The 15,775-nt window shown below is 56.5% G+C and overlaps 1 protein-coding gene across 3 annotated transcripts; it reads left to right on the forward strand.

The window, feature by feature from the left end:
• Positions 1-1,752: 1,752 nt before the first annotated feature.
• On the forward strand, positions 1,753-15,775 carry TFAP4 (transcription factor AP-4). Of its 3 annotated transcripts, none has more exons than XM_081090506.1 (7): positions 1,753-2,119; positions 10,561-10,726; positions 10,843-10,941; positions 11,357-11,527; positions 12,208-12,345; positions 13,087-13,242; positions 14,712-15,775. In XM_081090506.1, exons 1-7 carry the CDS (start codon positions 2,031-2,033, stop codon positions 14,904-14,906), a joined length of 1,014 nt encoding a protein of 337 aa, XP_080946632.1. In that variant the 5' UTR covers positions 1,753-2,030; the 3' UTR covers positions 14,907-15,775. The 3 variants fall into 3 exon arrangements, with proteins under 3 accessions (XP_080946632.1, XP_080946633.1, XP_080946634.1); XM_081090508.1 differs by having other exon boundaries at positions 1,957-2,119; positions 10,843-11,086; XM_081090507.1 differs by lacking the exon at positions 13,087-13,242 and having other exon boundaries at positions 14,712-15,767.

The following is a 15,775-nucleotide window of genomic DNA, read 5'->3' on the forward strand; positions in this document are numbered from 1 at the left end:
CCCTGTGGTGGGAGCACACTGACCACCAGGGGGCAGCTTCTGCATTGAGTGTCTGCCCTCTGGTGGTCAGTGTGCATCATAGACCTGTCATTCTGCTGTTTGGTCAATTTGCATATTAGCCTTTTATTATATAGGACTAGTGGCCCAGTGCATGAGATTCGTGCAGGAGGAGGGGTGTCCCTCAGCCCAGTCTGCACCCTCTCCAATCTGGGACCCCTTGGGGGATGTCCGACTGCTGGCAGTTAGACATCCCTTTCACAATCTGGGACTGCTGGCTCCTAACTGCTCACCTGCCTGCCTGCGTGATCGCCCCTAACCACTCTGCCTGCCAGCCTGATTGTCCCCAACTGCCCCCCCTTCAGTCTGATCACCCCCAACTGCCCCCCCCCACCCCCCCAGCCTGCTCACCCCTAACCACCTCTGCCTTGGCCCCACCACCATGGCTTTGTCCGGAAGGATGTCTGGTCTCCCGGTCTAATTAGCATATTACCCTTTTATTAGTATAGATAATTGATATAGGATAGGATAATAACAGTAATCCTTGTTATTGGTAGGAATATTTCAATTAGGAGGTGCAATGTGGGCGGAACCTTGAAGGTGAATGGGATTGAGAAAGGTGGTGGGCAGGAGGCAGGACATTCCAAGGCAGACTGGTCTTCTGGAGCCTGGGGCCCACCCTCCAGGAGCCAGGGGAGGGCCTGGGGAAGGAAGGTGGGGACCTGGTGAGGGTGGTGGCGGGACCGAAGTTCGTTAGCTAGTGCCCCTCCCTCCTCCGCCCCAGGCCATCCGCCCTGTAGAAAGCGCACCCTGGAGGAGGAGCAAGTCTCGCATTTGTTTCGCCATGAATGAGAAGCCGCAGCCTTCCCTCCGCCCAGGCCAAGGCTCCCGCCGTCCTGCCTCCTCGCAGAGGGGGAAAGTGTGCATGTCGAAGGTTAGGACGGGACCCGGCAGCAGCCACCAGACCTCCCAGCCGCGCTGGCAGCCTGCCCCCAGGCCGCTGCCGTCTTGGCCTCCCTCCACGTTTCCCTCCCTGCCTGGGCCCCCGCTTCCTAGGGCAGCCCCAGGATCCGAGGCGCCCGGCGCGCCCCCTTTGCATTCCTCTCTCCAGCTCCGGGATTCCCAGGCTTTGGAGCTGGGCTAGGCGGCCAGTGCCGGGCAGCTGGGCAGGGAGGGAGGGGGGGAGGCAGCAGGCTGGCCGGCCTCCGAAGTCGGCCCCAAGTTGCATGTGGGAAGCGGTGGCTGTGACGCAAGTTTCCAGGGGGCCCTGAGCTCGGAGGGAGCGCGCCAGAGCGGCTCCACTCTGTGCAGTTACAATCGTTACAAGGGAAAAGCCCCGAGCAGCACCCCAGGCCGCCTCCCCCGGGCCCAGCTGCGCGTCCCCCGCCCTCGAGGGCCGCAGAGCGCGAAGACCCCGCACTGGGCAGTCCCCGCCGGACCCCGGCCGCACTGGCTGGGCTCCCCCGCGGTGGCTGGCTTTTTTTTCTTCCTAACGCTTGCCAACCTGTCAGCTGATGGACCTCATCACCCATAGTGGCGCATGTAGCTCAGCCGCAACTCGCTCCATTCACGCCGTGCCTTCCCAGTCAACCCGCAGCCCCCCGCTTCTCGCGCAGGGGGGAGGCCCGCAGACCCGGGCGGCCCCTTGCCCACCGGGGCCCGAGCCCTTCTCATCACGGCTCTGCGCCGCCCGGGGGGCGCTGCAAATAGTCCTTTGTTTACATGCAATTCCTTACTCCGCGGAAGGAGGCCGGGGGAGTGCTGAGTTTTCACCAGCTGTTTCCCGCCTTGAAACAGACATCTGATCAGCTGCAAACACACACACACATACACGCGCCCGGGGAGGCAGGCCGGAGAGACCTCCCTCTCGCCCCTCCCGCCCGCCTCCCTCCCCTTGCCGCCGCCGCCGCCAGCATCTGGGACCGGCCGATTCTGCACCACCGTCCGGCGCTGCCCTTTGATTCGGATTTCCATCTTGCATTCTCCGGCGGACCGCGGGACCCGGCTCGTGCAGAGGAGGGGGGCCGATCGCTATGGAGTATTTCATGGTGCCCACTCAGAAGGTGCCCTCTTTGCAACATTTCAGGAAAACAGAGAAAGAAGTGATAGGAGGGCTCTGTAGGTGTGTACTCCTCCCCCTACCCCCTATCCCCTTCCTACAATTGCAGCCCCGGGCGAGCCAGCCCGAGCGGGCGCGTGTGTGCGCACGCATGGCCCGCGCCGCCGACCCCGCTCGCTTTTCTTAGCCGCCCGGGCGGTTGCAGCCCCGTACGCCGATCTCGCGCCGTCCGGGAACCCTCCTCCCTCGGAACGTGGGGGCCCTGAGCGGTCCCGGTCACTTTTGTCCGCTGCAGGCGGGCGAGTCGCGACGTTTGTAATTGCAAACAGACCCACGTGGTTCTGCAGCAATCCCGGCCATGCTTGGTGCTGGTGGCTTCCCTCCCCACCCCGCGCGTCCTCCTCCCCCCTCCCGCATTGGCTTCCTTCCTTTCCCTCCTTCCTCGCTGTCTCTGGGCATCCCCTCCAAGGGGGTCTGGGGGCCCCGGGGCGCGCGGGGGGCCGCGGGCGGGCAGCTACAATGCAGCCACGCCGCGGCTCGGGGCGTGGGGGGGGGGCGGGGAGCCGGGTGGTGTGCCTGTTTGCCGGACGGAGTGCTGCGGCGGGGGTGTGCTCGCACAGGGGTAGAGGGGTGGGTGGGACCCTAGGGACTCGCGCGGCGAGCCGGGAGCGCCGCGGACCCGGGCACGTTGCGGCCGCTGCTTGCTCGCTGGCCGCCCGGGCGCTGTTTACTAGCGAGGCCTGGACGTGACTCTGCAGCCCTCTTGGAGTAGGCGGACCTCGGCGCGCCGCCTCGCGGGAGCTGTAGTTCCCCGCGACCCTCCGGTGCGGCATTGTGGGAGTTGTAGGCGCGCCCGGGCCACGCTTTCCCCCGCACAAAGCTCAGCCTCTGCTGGCGGGATGGGCGAGGCAGGCCAGGTGGGGGAGCGTTTGGGGTAGTGGGTACCAGAAGCCGCGCCGAGTCTCAGCAGACCCTGCACGTAGGTCTCTACCGCAGACTTTCCCTCCCGTCGCACGTTCTTCCCCGAGCCATAAAGCGAAAGCGGCAGGTCTCCCCGCGGGGTGAGCGGGTGGGTGGTCCGAGATCTGCGGCTCTCCGCTACTTTGCAAATTGGACCCGGGTTGTTAGAAGAAGCCACTTTACGAGTTTGACCCGGTTGCTCCAGATCCACCTTTTACAAAGGGTGATGCCTTCACGGGCCACTCCCACCAGAATCACCCTGGACACTTGTTAAAATGCCGATGTCCGCAACTCCGATAGCTAGAAGGGAGGGCCTGGCCATCTGTATCCTGAACACCACCCGGGGGACGGCAGAGCTTCGTGGGGGGGGGGGTTCCCCCGAGTGCCCAAGTTCGGGATTTGCAGTCTCTTTCCTGAGGCACTGCTCTAGGAGGGAAATGGCTCCCTAGGGTTGAGGCCACGTGCTCTGCTGCCAGGGAAGGCAAGGCGTGGATATTGAGGGAGGTGGAGCCCCAGATGGTGTGGCCCAGGCTGGTGAATACCAGGCGCTGCGGGTTGGGGGGAAGGTTGCTGCACATGTACTACCACCCCCACACCCCTCAACTTCGCTCTCACCTGGACTCTCAATACAGGCAGGCTGGGCCAGTTGGTGGGTTGCAGCTAGCAGGGCCCCCCTGAGTGTTGGCTGCCTGGGGGGTCCCAGCTGTAAAACATTAAAAAAAATATTCTGGAGCTCTTACTATAGGTCTATAGGACTTGTTTAGCTAGATTTTCTTAATTGAGTTGTCAGTCTCCTGAGTTAAGTAGCCTTACGGTTCCTGTGTGGGATGAGGACGCAGACTGGGAGGGGGAACAGTTACAGCAAGTGGTGGGGCTGGGACTTTAACCCTGATCCCAGGGCCCTGCCCTTAGTCTCTGTTCTTAGCCCTCCTGCGGGTAGCTGAGGAGGGCTGGGCAGGGGGGAAGGGTTGAGCTGCTCCAGATGCTAGAGAGGACATTGCCAGTCCTGACCCTGGTCAGGCTTGGCGCAGTGGATCCTGCTTCACACTGTCCCTAGCCCCCCTTTGGAGGAGTCCATTTGTCCCCCAGGGGCCAAGTGCTTAAGGTGGCAGGACTCCCCTCAGGGCTGGGCATCGGGGCATCCTCAGCCTGCCTCGCTGGGAGACACTTGTCAGCCTGCGCACTGGGTGTGGAGTTGGGGCCTCTAGGTTTGTTCATTTTTACTTATTTATTATTTGTTTATTTTTTACCAATTTAGCACTTTATTTATTTTTAATCCTCACCCGAGGATATTTTTCCGTTGATTTTTAGAGAGAGTGCAAGAGAGAGGGAAAAACAGAGAGAAATATTGATGTGAGAGAAACACATCGATTGGTTGCCTCCTGCACGAGACTCGACCAGGGCTTGGGCCGTGGAGAAGCCTGCAACTGAAGTACATGCCCTTGATTGGAATTGAACCTGGGACCCTTCAGTCTGCAGGCCAGTGCTCTATCCACTGATCCAAACTGGTGAGGCCGTTTGTTCATTTTTATTTTATTTATTTTATTTTTTAAATATATTTTATTGATTTTTTACAGAGAGGAAGGGAGAGGGATAGAGAGTTAGAAACATCGATGAGAGAGAAACATCGATCAGCCGCCTCCTGCACACTCCCTACTGGGGATGTGCCCGCAACCAAGGTACATGCCCTTGATGGGAATCGAACTTGGGACCCTTCAGTCTGCAGGCCGATGCTCTATCCACTGAGCCAAACCGGTTAGGGCGGTTTGTTTATTTTTAGAAGGGATTGTGGGGTGAGGTCGGAGACCTGTAGAAGATCGAGGTTGTGGGTCGGACAGGATCTTCTGGCCAGATGGACTCACTTTTCAGACTGGTAGACTTCGTCCATTCTTTGGACTACGAGGGCTCGCTGCCTCTTCAGAGGGACCCTCTCTCTAGCCCCTCCTGCCCCCCCCTCCCCCGGCCCCCCCACCCCCCACGCACTGCACAGCAGGAGCCTCACAAGCTTGTAGTTTGGGACCTTTCACTTAACTGCTCGCAGCCTCTGTAAAATGGAGCACCTTGAACTGTGGCTACACAGAAGGAAAGTGCTTGGTAGTTAAAATGGCTCTCAGCCCTGGCCGGGTAGCTCAGTTGGTTAGAGCATCATCCTGATATGCCAAGGTTTTGGGTTTGTTTCCCAGTTTGTGCACGTACAAGAATCAGCCAATGAAAGCATAAGTGGGAAAACAAATCAATGTTTCTGTCTTAAAAAAAAAAAAAAAAAAAAAGCCCTGGCCAGTGTTGCTAAGTGGTTAGAGTGTTGGCCTGAAGGGTCTTGGGTTTGATTCCCGGTTAAGGGCACGTATTTGGGTTGCAGGTTCAATCTCTGGCCCAAGTCGGGGCGCATGTGGGAGGCAGCCAATTGACGTGTCTCTCTCACATCGATGTTTCTCCCCAGTTCCTCCTGCCATTCCACTCTCTAAAAATCAAGGGGGAAAATATCCTTGGGTGAAGATTAACAACAAAAAAGGCTCTCGCCCTGACTGGTTTGGCTCAGTGGATGGAGCGTTGGCCTGCGGACTGAATGGTCCCAGGTTCGATTCCAGTCAAGGGCATGTACCTTGGTTGCGGGCACATTCCCGGTGTGGGGCGTGCAGGAGGCAGCTGATCGATGTTTCTCTCTCATTGATGCGTCTGACTCTCTATCCCTCTCCCTCTCTGTAAAAAAATCAATTAAAAAAAAAAAAAAAAGGCGCTCAAACTCTGAGAAGCAGGAGTTTAGGGACTGCCTCAGTGGGGAAAGAGACAAATTGCTCTTAGAAGTTAGAAATCAATTAGGGGCTTTTGAATGTGGTGGGTCCCTGATCTAGTATTTACAGGGCATCTACTTGGTGCCAGTGTTGAGGATATCACAGAGAACCAGAACTGGCCTCTGCCCTGAGTTTGCAGTCTCTTAGATTGTCCAGGGGTTCTCCTGGAGCCCTGGGTATGAACCCTGGAAAAATAAGGCATCCTGTTGTCCTCAATCTCTCTTTTCTCCTCTTTTAAACTTCACTATGGCCCTGTGAAGTGAGGCAGTATTTCCCCAAATTACAGATGGGGAGACTGGGCCTTTGATAGATGACGTGGCTAAGCTTGGGGTCTTACGGTTAGTAAATTTGCACTTGAACCCACTGAGGGGCCGGAGAAGCTGTGAGGAGGAGGTGTTTCTGATGGGAACAGCCTGGATGTGGTGTGTCTGGGACTGAGGGCAGGAGTGGCAGGCTGGTTGGAGTGGCGGGTCTATGGATAGAAACAGCTGGGATGGGTGAGGGCCCCCGGCTGCTTCAGTACCTGCTGCTGAGAGAAGGATGAGCACCTTGGGCATCCTTGGTGAGGGTTGTCGTCCTCCCTCCTGTCCTTTGGATTATGGTAGAAATCCTGGGTGGGTCTCTCACCTCTGATTATATAGTTGTTGAGTGGCAGGTGTGTGAACGACTTCGGGACAGTGTGACATGAGAGTTGTCAGTGGCTAATTTGAGGCTGGAGCCCGACAGGGGTGTCCCAGGAGGATGGGGGTACTGCCCTTGGACTGAGAGAGAGGGACAGGTACAGGACAGGATCTAGACTTTTAAGAGTGTGCTCCCTGTCCTGAGCCTCTGGTTGGGATGCTGGTGGTGTTCCTGGGGGGCGTTCTGAAGGTACTCTGGTAGTGGGTGGGCCGCTCTGGTCTTGGCACCTGAGGCTGGTACCCAAACTGTTTCTTGGCAGGTGCTCTCCCTTATTCCTGAGGCAAGGCAGTCCCTGGGCATTTGGGGAGGGAGAGAAGTAAAAGATATTTGGTGTTAGTGGACCAGGCCACCTTTGTTGCTCACTTGGGGGCTCTGAAGTTGATGGGGAGGTGTGGAGGACTTTTACAGTTACTGTAAGTTGTGTTTACTTCTGCAGAACTCTGAAAGAAATGCAAAAATGCTTTAATGCATTTGTAGCATTAGCAGGTAATTCCAATTAGTCATCCTTTATTGGAACCCCTGGTTGGCCAGCACTCCACCAATCAGAATCCCTGGTTAGGCAACATTCCACCAATCAGAACTCCTGGTTGCCAGCATCCCTGGTTAGTTGCATCTATTAATGAAACTGTCATCTGGCCCTGGCCTGTGTTGGTTGAGCCTGGACCTGTGCACTGAGAGGTGGCTGGTTGATTCCCAGTCTGAGCACATACCTGGTTTGTGGGCTTGATCTCCAGCAGAGGGCGTGCAGGAGGCAGCCAGTAGATGTTCCTCCCTCCCTCCCTCTCTTCCTTTCTCCCTCCTTCCCTCTAAAAGCAATAAATACATAAAAGAAAAAAGAAAAAAAAAAGTAGCCTGACAGCTTGGCTCAGTGGTTGAGTAACAGTTCGATTCCTGGTCAGGGTACATGCCTGGGTTGTGGGCTCCATCCCATGTGGGGCCTGCAGGAGGCAGCCAGCCGATCGATGATTCTCTCTCATCATGCATGTTTCTATCTCGCTCTCCCTTTTGGGGAATCAATAAAAATATATTTTAAAAAAGAAAAGAAAAACAAACGGTCAGCCAGTACTTCCAGGACCATTTAGGTGGGTGAATGGGAAAGTCTTGGTGGCAGCCCAGGTCCCCACCAGGAAGAAGTCTTTTCTGGGACTTAAGTCTGCACTGGCTTAATCAGCAGCTGGTTCCTGAGCCAGGAGGCTGGGCTGATGGATTTGGTGTTGAAGAGGACAGGATGGAACATCTGGAAGAGGCAGGCTGGCGGCTTTCAATGAGCAGGAGACAACATAGGCCCCTGCACACTGCCCCGCCCCCTGCCCTCTGGGAACTTCCACTTGAGAAATGTCCCTGGGAAGCCAAACCACCGGGTGGTTTCTGCTGTCTTCTTTGGTCTCCTCAGCTTGTGGACGTCCTGAGGAGATGGGAGAGGCAGAGGGTTGGCTCCCCAGAGCTGAGATTTCATGGGCAGATGAACTGGCTTGGGGGGCAGGAGTCAGAGGGTCTTGGGGTGCTGCCTCTTGCTGCCATACACAGGGCTCTGGTAAACAGTGGGCTATGTGTGAGCCATCAGTAGAGGGTGCTGTCAGCTGGTGGGGAAGGAGAGTGTGAGCTTGGTGCCTGCTGCTCCCTGGTCTGGCTGCCTGACCCTGGGCATGTCCCTTCCCCGCACAGGACCCTGGACTCCTCATTGCAATAGGATGATGCAGCCACCTCGCTGGGCTTCTGTGAGAGTCGGAGGGAAATATGTGAAAAAGTTGGGTGAATGCTAATAGTGAACCTGATGCCAGGGCATACCCGTGCTTGGTCCGTTCTGCAGGAGCACCTGTCACCTGCCTGTTGGGGTGTGCTGCTCTGGGACAGCGCAGAGCCCGGCCTACTCCGTGGCGAGACCTCTGAGGGCTCATGGCAGGGTCCTGGGACCCAGGTTCCAGTCCCAGCCCCAACACTTGCTGAGCTAGATCTTTTCCAATCCTTTGTGTCGTCATCCCGCACAGGAATTATGGGCCACACAACTCGGAGGGAGATTATGACAATTCAATGAGAAAATTCCGACAAAATGAGTCCTTAGCACATTATAGCAAAAACTCTAAAAAGACTTAAAAAACCACCCACACCTTATTACTCTGTTGCCAGGCCCTCCAGGGGAGCCTCCAGGTGGCTCAAGGGTGGACATGGGGCTCCTGTTTGGCTCCTTATTGCTTTGATCTGTTCTAGCCTTTGGGCATCACCAGGGGAAACCCAGGGACTGGGTGAGTGGGGTTCTTTCCTTCTGTCACTCCCGAGGGGGAGGATGATGTTGCCAGACCCAGTCACCCGGTGGTTTGGCTTCCTATGCACGTTTCTCTCCATCTTTTCTTGCCCCAAAGATTCCCGACTTTAATCCACCCGTCATAGGGCTTCTGGAAGGCACTGCCAGGCCCAGGAGCCTGGACTCCGTTCTAACCCACCTTCCCCCGAAGGTTGGGCACACCTCTGCATATCAGGTCTCTGACCTGCATCCACTCCGGCCACATGAGTCACCTCCACTGCAGGGCAGGGAAACTGGGAGAAGTGAGGTGCCCCCAGGTACCTGGCTGTCTGACTTTAAAACGGTGTTCCTCCCCTCTGTGAGCCCTAAGCCCCATCTATAAAGTGGGGGTCATGGGCCCCCTTTACAGACTGACATTCTGAGGCCTTGCCCTCTGTGGGAGGGGGCCCAGGGAGGCCCTGGGGGAACTGCTGGAGGAGAGGTCTTGTCTCGACCCTGAGCAGCAGCTGACGTAGAGCCCGCTCCTGGCTCATCCCCAGATGACGACCCTCTGTTGGGAAAGGCTGAGGCACAGGAAGGGGCAAGGACAAATCCAGGGTCCTGCAGGGAGCTGAGGTGGGACAGATGGGGTGGGCTGTGGGGCCAGGAAGGGCCTCAGCTGTCTCCAGCTGTTGAAGATGTGTTTCCCTCTTGGTTTTCATGTAGATTCCTTTCTGCCTGGGGCTGGGCGTGGGGGCCTGGCATAGTAGGGGAGCTGAACCAGGCACCTCTTTGAGCCCAGGCTCCCCATCTATGGAAACGGGCTGCCCAGAGTCCTTTCCCCATTACCTCAGACCCAAGGGTGTGAGCCCAGGCTTGGACCAGTCACCCTGGGGGAGTGGGGGGGGGGGCACATCAGGAAGAAACCAAGTCTGTGGCTTTGGGTGGGGCCAGTGGCCTCCTCTGGGAGCCTAGCATCTGGAAGCCATCAAGCCAGGGGCGGGGGGTGTTGCAGCAGCAGGCTGGGAAGGAGGAGGCCACACATAGGCCCACCCCTTGGGAGCAGCGGCTTTGGGCCCGCAGTCCCTGTTGTCGTCTCTGTCTACCATCGCCTCAGCCCACAGCCTCACTCCCTTCCACTGGCTGCCTTCTCTCTCAACCCACAGGCTGCTACTCCTACAAGATGCAATCGCATAATAGGCAATACCATTGCTCATTGCATGCTGGGAGCCTTGTTTCTCTGGCCCAGGGTGGTCTGCCTCTTGGAGTACGTGTGCATGGAGAACTGCCCCTAGGGGTGGTTGGCTTGGCATCCCTTCCCTGGAGTGAGTGCTACCTGTCTTGTCTTTGAAGTCTCAGTGCAGGGTAGCTGGGGGCTTGCATAGGAGGTTGTGGCTGGAGATGTGGCTGTGGGGACTCAAAGGGAGTAATGATGTCTTCTTCAGCCTCAAGCCTGTGACCCTGAAGGAGGTGGTCCAGGTGCATAGCAAGAAGCTCAGAGGAGCCCCAGGAGCAGGTGTCTCCAATCGTCACCTGGTCCACCTGCCTCAGAATCACAGGGATTCTAGCAAGCCGTGTAGGTTTTGGGTCACTCAGACCTGTTGGCCAGACACTGGGGCTGGGACCTGGGGTATGCACAGCGACTTTGATACCCAGGTATCACAGAGCACGCTATTCCATCACCCCCCTGATCTGCTGGGGTGTAGGATTCAGGTCTGGCGTCCTTTGCAGAAATAGAAATGCAAGTTACACCCAGGGTCCTCTGGAGATGAACTGTTAAAGACAGGGGCCCTTTGGGGACAGAGCATGGAGGACACCTAGCCTGAGCATGTCCCTGCCTTCCCTGGCAGTCTTGCCAACATTCCACTGACCCCTGAGACTCAGCGGGACCAGGAGCGGCGGATTCGGAGGGAGATTGCCAACAGCAACGAGCGGAGGCGCATGCAGAGCATAAATGCAGGCTTCCAGTCCCTCAAGACCCTCATCCCCCACACAGATGGAGAGAAGCTCAGCAAGGTGGGCGAGGGCTGGGAGGGCTTCCTGGAGGAGGAGGTGGGCTCAAGCAGGGAGAAGGAAGTGAGCGTCAGTAGACGCAGCCAGCTGGGCCCCTGACTTGTCCCTCCTACCCTTAGGCAGCCATTCTCCAGCAGACGGCGGAGTACATCTTCTCCTTGGAGCAGGAGAAGACCAGGCTTCTGCAGCAGAACACACAGCTCAAGCGCTTCATCCAGGTAGCACCTGCAGAGGCCTCCCGTCACCTCAACACCTGTCCTCCTCCTGGCTCCCTCTCCCTGGCATGGGCATGTCTGGGCTCACCACTGGCCTGGGACTCTGAGGCTACAGGTCCCACCTTCCCCACTGACACGCCTACTTCAGGTACTTGCCTTCCTGCCTGAGCTTTAGTTTACCCATCCATGAAGTGGAGTTGAGTGGCTCCGAGAGGAACCGGGTGACTTGGCAAGCAGGTCCGTTCTGCCTCTGTTTCCAGCCTGTGGCCATGGTTGGATTTGCAGAGTGGGGCTCCCAGTGCCCAGAGCACCTGGGTTGACAGCTTTGGGGGTCTGTGATGGAGCTCTCCAACTTCCCCATTGATGGTGGTGATACGAGGGTGTCAAGGCACACTCACCAACTCCTTGGGGTCCCCAGGAGCTGAGCGGCTCGTCCCCCAAGCGGCGGCGGGCAGAGGACAAGGACGAGGGCATCGGCTCACCAGACATCTGGGAGGATGAAAAGGCGGAAGATCTACGGCGGGAGATGATTGAGCTGCGGCAGCAGCTGGACAAGGAGCGCTCGGTGCGCATGATGCTGGAGGAGCAGGTAAGGCAGGCAGGTGGGTGGGGTGGGGGTTTCCAGTCCCTCTCTCCCTTTCCCCCTGTCCCTGCTTCCCTGGAGCACCTGCTTTGTGTCAGGTTTAGGAATAGGGGGTGGGGGTCCACTGGGGATTGAACCAGGTAGGTACCTGCCCTCAGGGGTCACCATCTGGGTTGGGTAGGAGGATTAGTCAAAGGACCTTATACTGTAAAAATGCAGCTGTGAAAAAGGTCCTGCAGGAAGCATGGGCATTGCGAGGGGATTTGGACTGGTTCTGCCCCACAGCTTCTCTGTCAAAGTGACTTGAGCCGAGGGTGGGAGGTTGGCCAAGGGTGGGTCCCGTCTCACAATTAACCAGGCAGAGAGGGGAGAAGCGTACTCCAGACAGAAGGAAGAGCATGAGCAAAGCCCTGAGGCTGCAGGGAGGGAGTGAAGGAGTGAGGGAGATGGCATGAGGGAGGTCATGGCAGGAGAGGAGATGAGTCAGAAAGGGCCTGGTGGGGTATGGTAGGACTTTGGTCTCCTCCAGGATGACAGGCTCCGGCTGGGGTTGGTAACAGGAGAGAATGGCCTGTTTGGCAAGGGTAGAGCATGGGGTGGCTGGCCTCGGCAGCCCTGAGGGCCCGGCACTGGAGGTGGTGCAAGGGTGTGGTCCGGGCCCTGCCCTGAGCCTGCTCTCCCCTCAGGTTCGCTCGTTGGAGGCCCACATGTACCCTGAGAAGCTCAAGGTGATTGCACAGCAGGTGCAGCTGCAGCAGCAGCAAGAGCAGGTGCGACTGCTGCACCAGGAGAAGCTGGAGCGGGAGCAGCACCTGCGGACCCAGGTGGGCAGGTGGCCTCGCGTGGGGCTGTGGGCTCTGGCAGGGCAGGGCCTACATCAGTGATGGCGAACCTTTTGAGCTCGGCGTGTCAGCATTTTGAAAAACCGTAACTTAACTCTGGTGCTGTGTCACATATAGAAATTTTTTGATATTTGCAACCATAGTAAAACAGTTATATTTTTGATATTTATTTTAATTATTTAAATGCCATTTAACAAAGAAAAATCAACCAAAAAAATGAGCTTGCCTGTCACCTCTGACACGCGTGTCATAGGTTTGCCATCACTGGCCTACATCGTAATAATGCAGACATTCTTGGTTCCCAGGTATCTTATAGACATTATTACATGAATCCTTGTAGAAGCCCTTTGAGGCTGTTCTACTGATCAGGAAAGTGAGGCACAGAAAGGCTAAATAACTTGAACGGTGGCTGTCTAAATCCAAAATCTGTTTTCCTGACCACCATTGCATTAGATGTTGGAGTGCTTGCTTGGTGCTGGACAGTGAAGGAGCCACCAGTTCTTGGATGTCTGGGAGCCCCTCTTAAGGCTGCCTTTTCTTTGCTGCTTAAAATAAGGGCGGCCAAACTGGCTGGCCTCCTATCAGTGGTTGGCAGAGGCTGTCTCGAAGCAATGGGCAGAGGGAGATGGGTTTGGAGGGCATCCTACACCCTCTGTGACCTCCCGAAGGGAAGGGGGAGCTTCCTGAACCTTTGGAGAAAGACTGAGAGCCTCTGTCTCACAGCTCCTGCCCCCTCCGGCCCCCACCCACCACCCCACGGTGATCGTGCCGGCACCGCCACCCCCTCCCTCCCACCACATCAACGTCGTCACCATGGGCCCCTCCTCGGTCATCAACTCTGTTTCCACGTCCCGGCAAAATCTGGACACCATCGTGCAGGTACCTGGTCTCGGGAAGGAGGCAGCATGTCAGGGTTGTCCTCTGGGAATAGGCCCTTTGGGAGACGTTAGAAAGCAGGAACTGAAGGGGAATGAGACAGGGCTTGTGTGGGGGAAGGCTGGGAAGCTGGGTGTGTGTGTCTCCATCCCCGAGTCTCCCTCTCTGTTTGCAGGGATTGGAGAGGGAGCTCTGTGAAGGTGAGGGGTAGAGATGGGGGACAGGCTGCCCCGGAAAACCTTGTTCCTTCCCTCCACGTGGGGTTTGTTGAGAGGGTCTTTCGCTACCGGAGCTCCCGGCTTCCAGAATTCCTACATCCAGCTCTTGGTCCAGAACTTCCTTTCATCTCCATCTCCTAGGACCTGAGATGGGGATGGAGGTGGCAATGGCTGGGAGGGTGACAGTTAAGCCTCCTACAGAGGTGACAGCTCTGTGCGTCAGGTCCAAAGTCACTGCTGTACGCAGCCTGGGGCAGAGACCCCTGGGGAGTCCCAGTGGCATCATCTCTATATATAAAAGCCTAAGCGACTGTTCGACCGTTCGACCGTTCGACCATTCGACCATTCAACCATTCGACTGGTAGCTATGATGCGCACTGACCACCAGGGGGCAGATGCTCAATGCACAGGCATGGAAACATGGAACAGGCTGATGAATCTCAGAGGGAAGGGGCGAGGAGGGAGGGTGGGAAGAGATTAACCAAAGATCTTACATACTAGAGGCCCAGTGCATGAAATCGTGCATGGGTAGGGTCCCTAGCAGCTGCCGGCCACTGGCTGGGGCCTCCCTTCCTCCGGCCGGGGCCTTCCTTTGTTCCATTCTGCCCCCTGGTGGCCAGTGCATGTCATAGCGAGTGATGGAACTCCTGGTTGGTCAAACTCCCAAGGGGACACTTTGCATATTAGGCTTTTATATATATATATAGACTAGAGGCCTGGTGCACGGATTCATGCACCAGTGGGGTCCCTCGGCCTGGCCTGCGGGGATCAGGCCGAAACCAGCAGTCTGACATCCCCCAAGGGGTCCCGGATTGTGAGAGGGTGCAGGCCAGGCCAAGGGACCTCAAGGGCCTCTAGTAAAAGAAATAAACAACTAGACCAAAATAAGTCCATTAATCCCTGGACCTTTAGTTGCACATAATTCCAGCAAATTGAATAGTGAAATTAATAACAAAGACCTTTTATCAGTGAACAGGCCAACTTTGAAATATATAAATAAGTGAAAGATGCTGGTGACCTCCAAGCAGACCTGCACTGTCATCTCCAAGGGGTTTTTCAGCTCAGCAAAGGGGTTTACTAACCCTGACTCTGGCGGGCTGCCTGCTGCTCTGGCAGGCCACCTGCTGCTCTACCAGACTTATTTCTGGACCTTTCTGGTATGTGTGTGTGTGTGTGTGTGTGTGTGTGTGTGTGTGTGGAGATGGTGGCTGGCTGTGTCCCTCCAGCCATCCTCACCACAGCCTGTCCCCCCAGGCGATCCAGCACATCGAGGGCACCCAGGAAAGGCAGGAGCAGGAGGAGGAGCAGCGGCGAGCTGTAATTGTGAAGCCAGTCCGGAGCTGCCCGGAGGCCCAGGCCTCTGACACTGCCTCCGATTCGGAGGCCTCGGACAGCGACACCATGGACCAGAGCCGGGAGGAGCCGGCTGGGACTGGGGGGCTTCCCTGACCACCCCCCAGCCCTCCTCTCCCTTCTTGGGGTTAGAGGGGGCCGGGGCAGCAACAGGAATACACGCGGGCCAGCGAGTGAGGAATTTTTACAAAATTACAATGTCATTTGGGTCTCTTTTATGACCTCTTTTTCAATACTGTAAGTCAACCTTTGAGTGAAGGCCACCCAACCTGAGGTACTGGGGGCTGGGGTGGTGGGTGTTGTGGGAGCACCGGGACACCTGGGGCTGGGCCTCACCCGGGGGGGCTGGGGAAGCTGACACTTGAGGTGCCTGGCCTCTCTCTGCCAAAAAGCATTTTTTTTTTTTCATTAAACATGTTTTTAAGAACAGGGAAAATCAAAACCCCAACGTATTTCTGCCTTCCCCAGAGCCAGCTCTGTGACCGTTAGTTTCTAACTCCCCCTTCCCTCCTCTTTTTGGTTTTCTTCTTTCTCTAAGCACTTAATGGGTTGGGGGTCTGGCTGGGTCAGGACTCTCTGGGGGTCTGGGGTGGAAGTTGCTTCTCCGTTGGGGTTTGCTGCTGCCCTTTTGCCCTGCCCTTCCATCCCTGCCCCACCTCAGCACTAGGATTTGCCACTCTCCACCGCCAGCTGGCCTCCACCTCTCCCTCCAGGTTTCCCATTTTCAACCCCCAGAAATGTCTTTGTCTCTCTGTTCTGTTTGTTGGGTTTTTCTTTTATCCCCCCTTTGTTTGTTTTTTGTTTTTCTTTATTTTTTTGTTTTTTTTTTTTATAACAATTTCGAGGTCTTTGTGTTCAAGGAGAGCTATTATATTTTGTTAAGAAAGTGTGTGTGGGGGGAACCAAGAGGCCACCATGCCTTTATAAAGAAAAAATAAAGTTTGTACTTTGTTTTTTAGATTGTG

Source organism: Myotis nattereri (genome assembly GCF_964212035.1).
Source record: "Myotis nattereri genome assembly, chromosome: 4".
Classification (NCBI taxonomy): domain Eukaryota; kingdom Metazoa; phylum Chordata; class Mammalia; order Chiroptera; family Vespertilionidae; genus Myotis; species Myotis nattereri.

Coding starts and splice junctions, on each gene's coding strand:
- TFAP4 (XM_081090506.1), top strand. CDS start 2,031: ATGGAGTATTTCATGGTGCCCACTCAGAAGGTGCCCTCTTTGCAACAT. Junction 2,120..10,560: donor GTGATAGGAGGGCTCTGTAG/GTGTGTACTCCT, acceptor CTTCCCTGGCAG/TCTTGCCAACATTCCACTGA. Junction 10,942..11,356: donor AGCTCAAGCGCTTCATCCAG/GTAGCACCTGCA, acceptor TGGGGTCCCCAG/GAGCTGAGCGGCTCGTCCCC.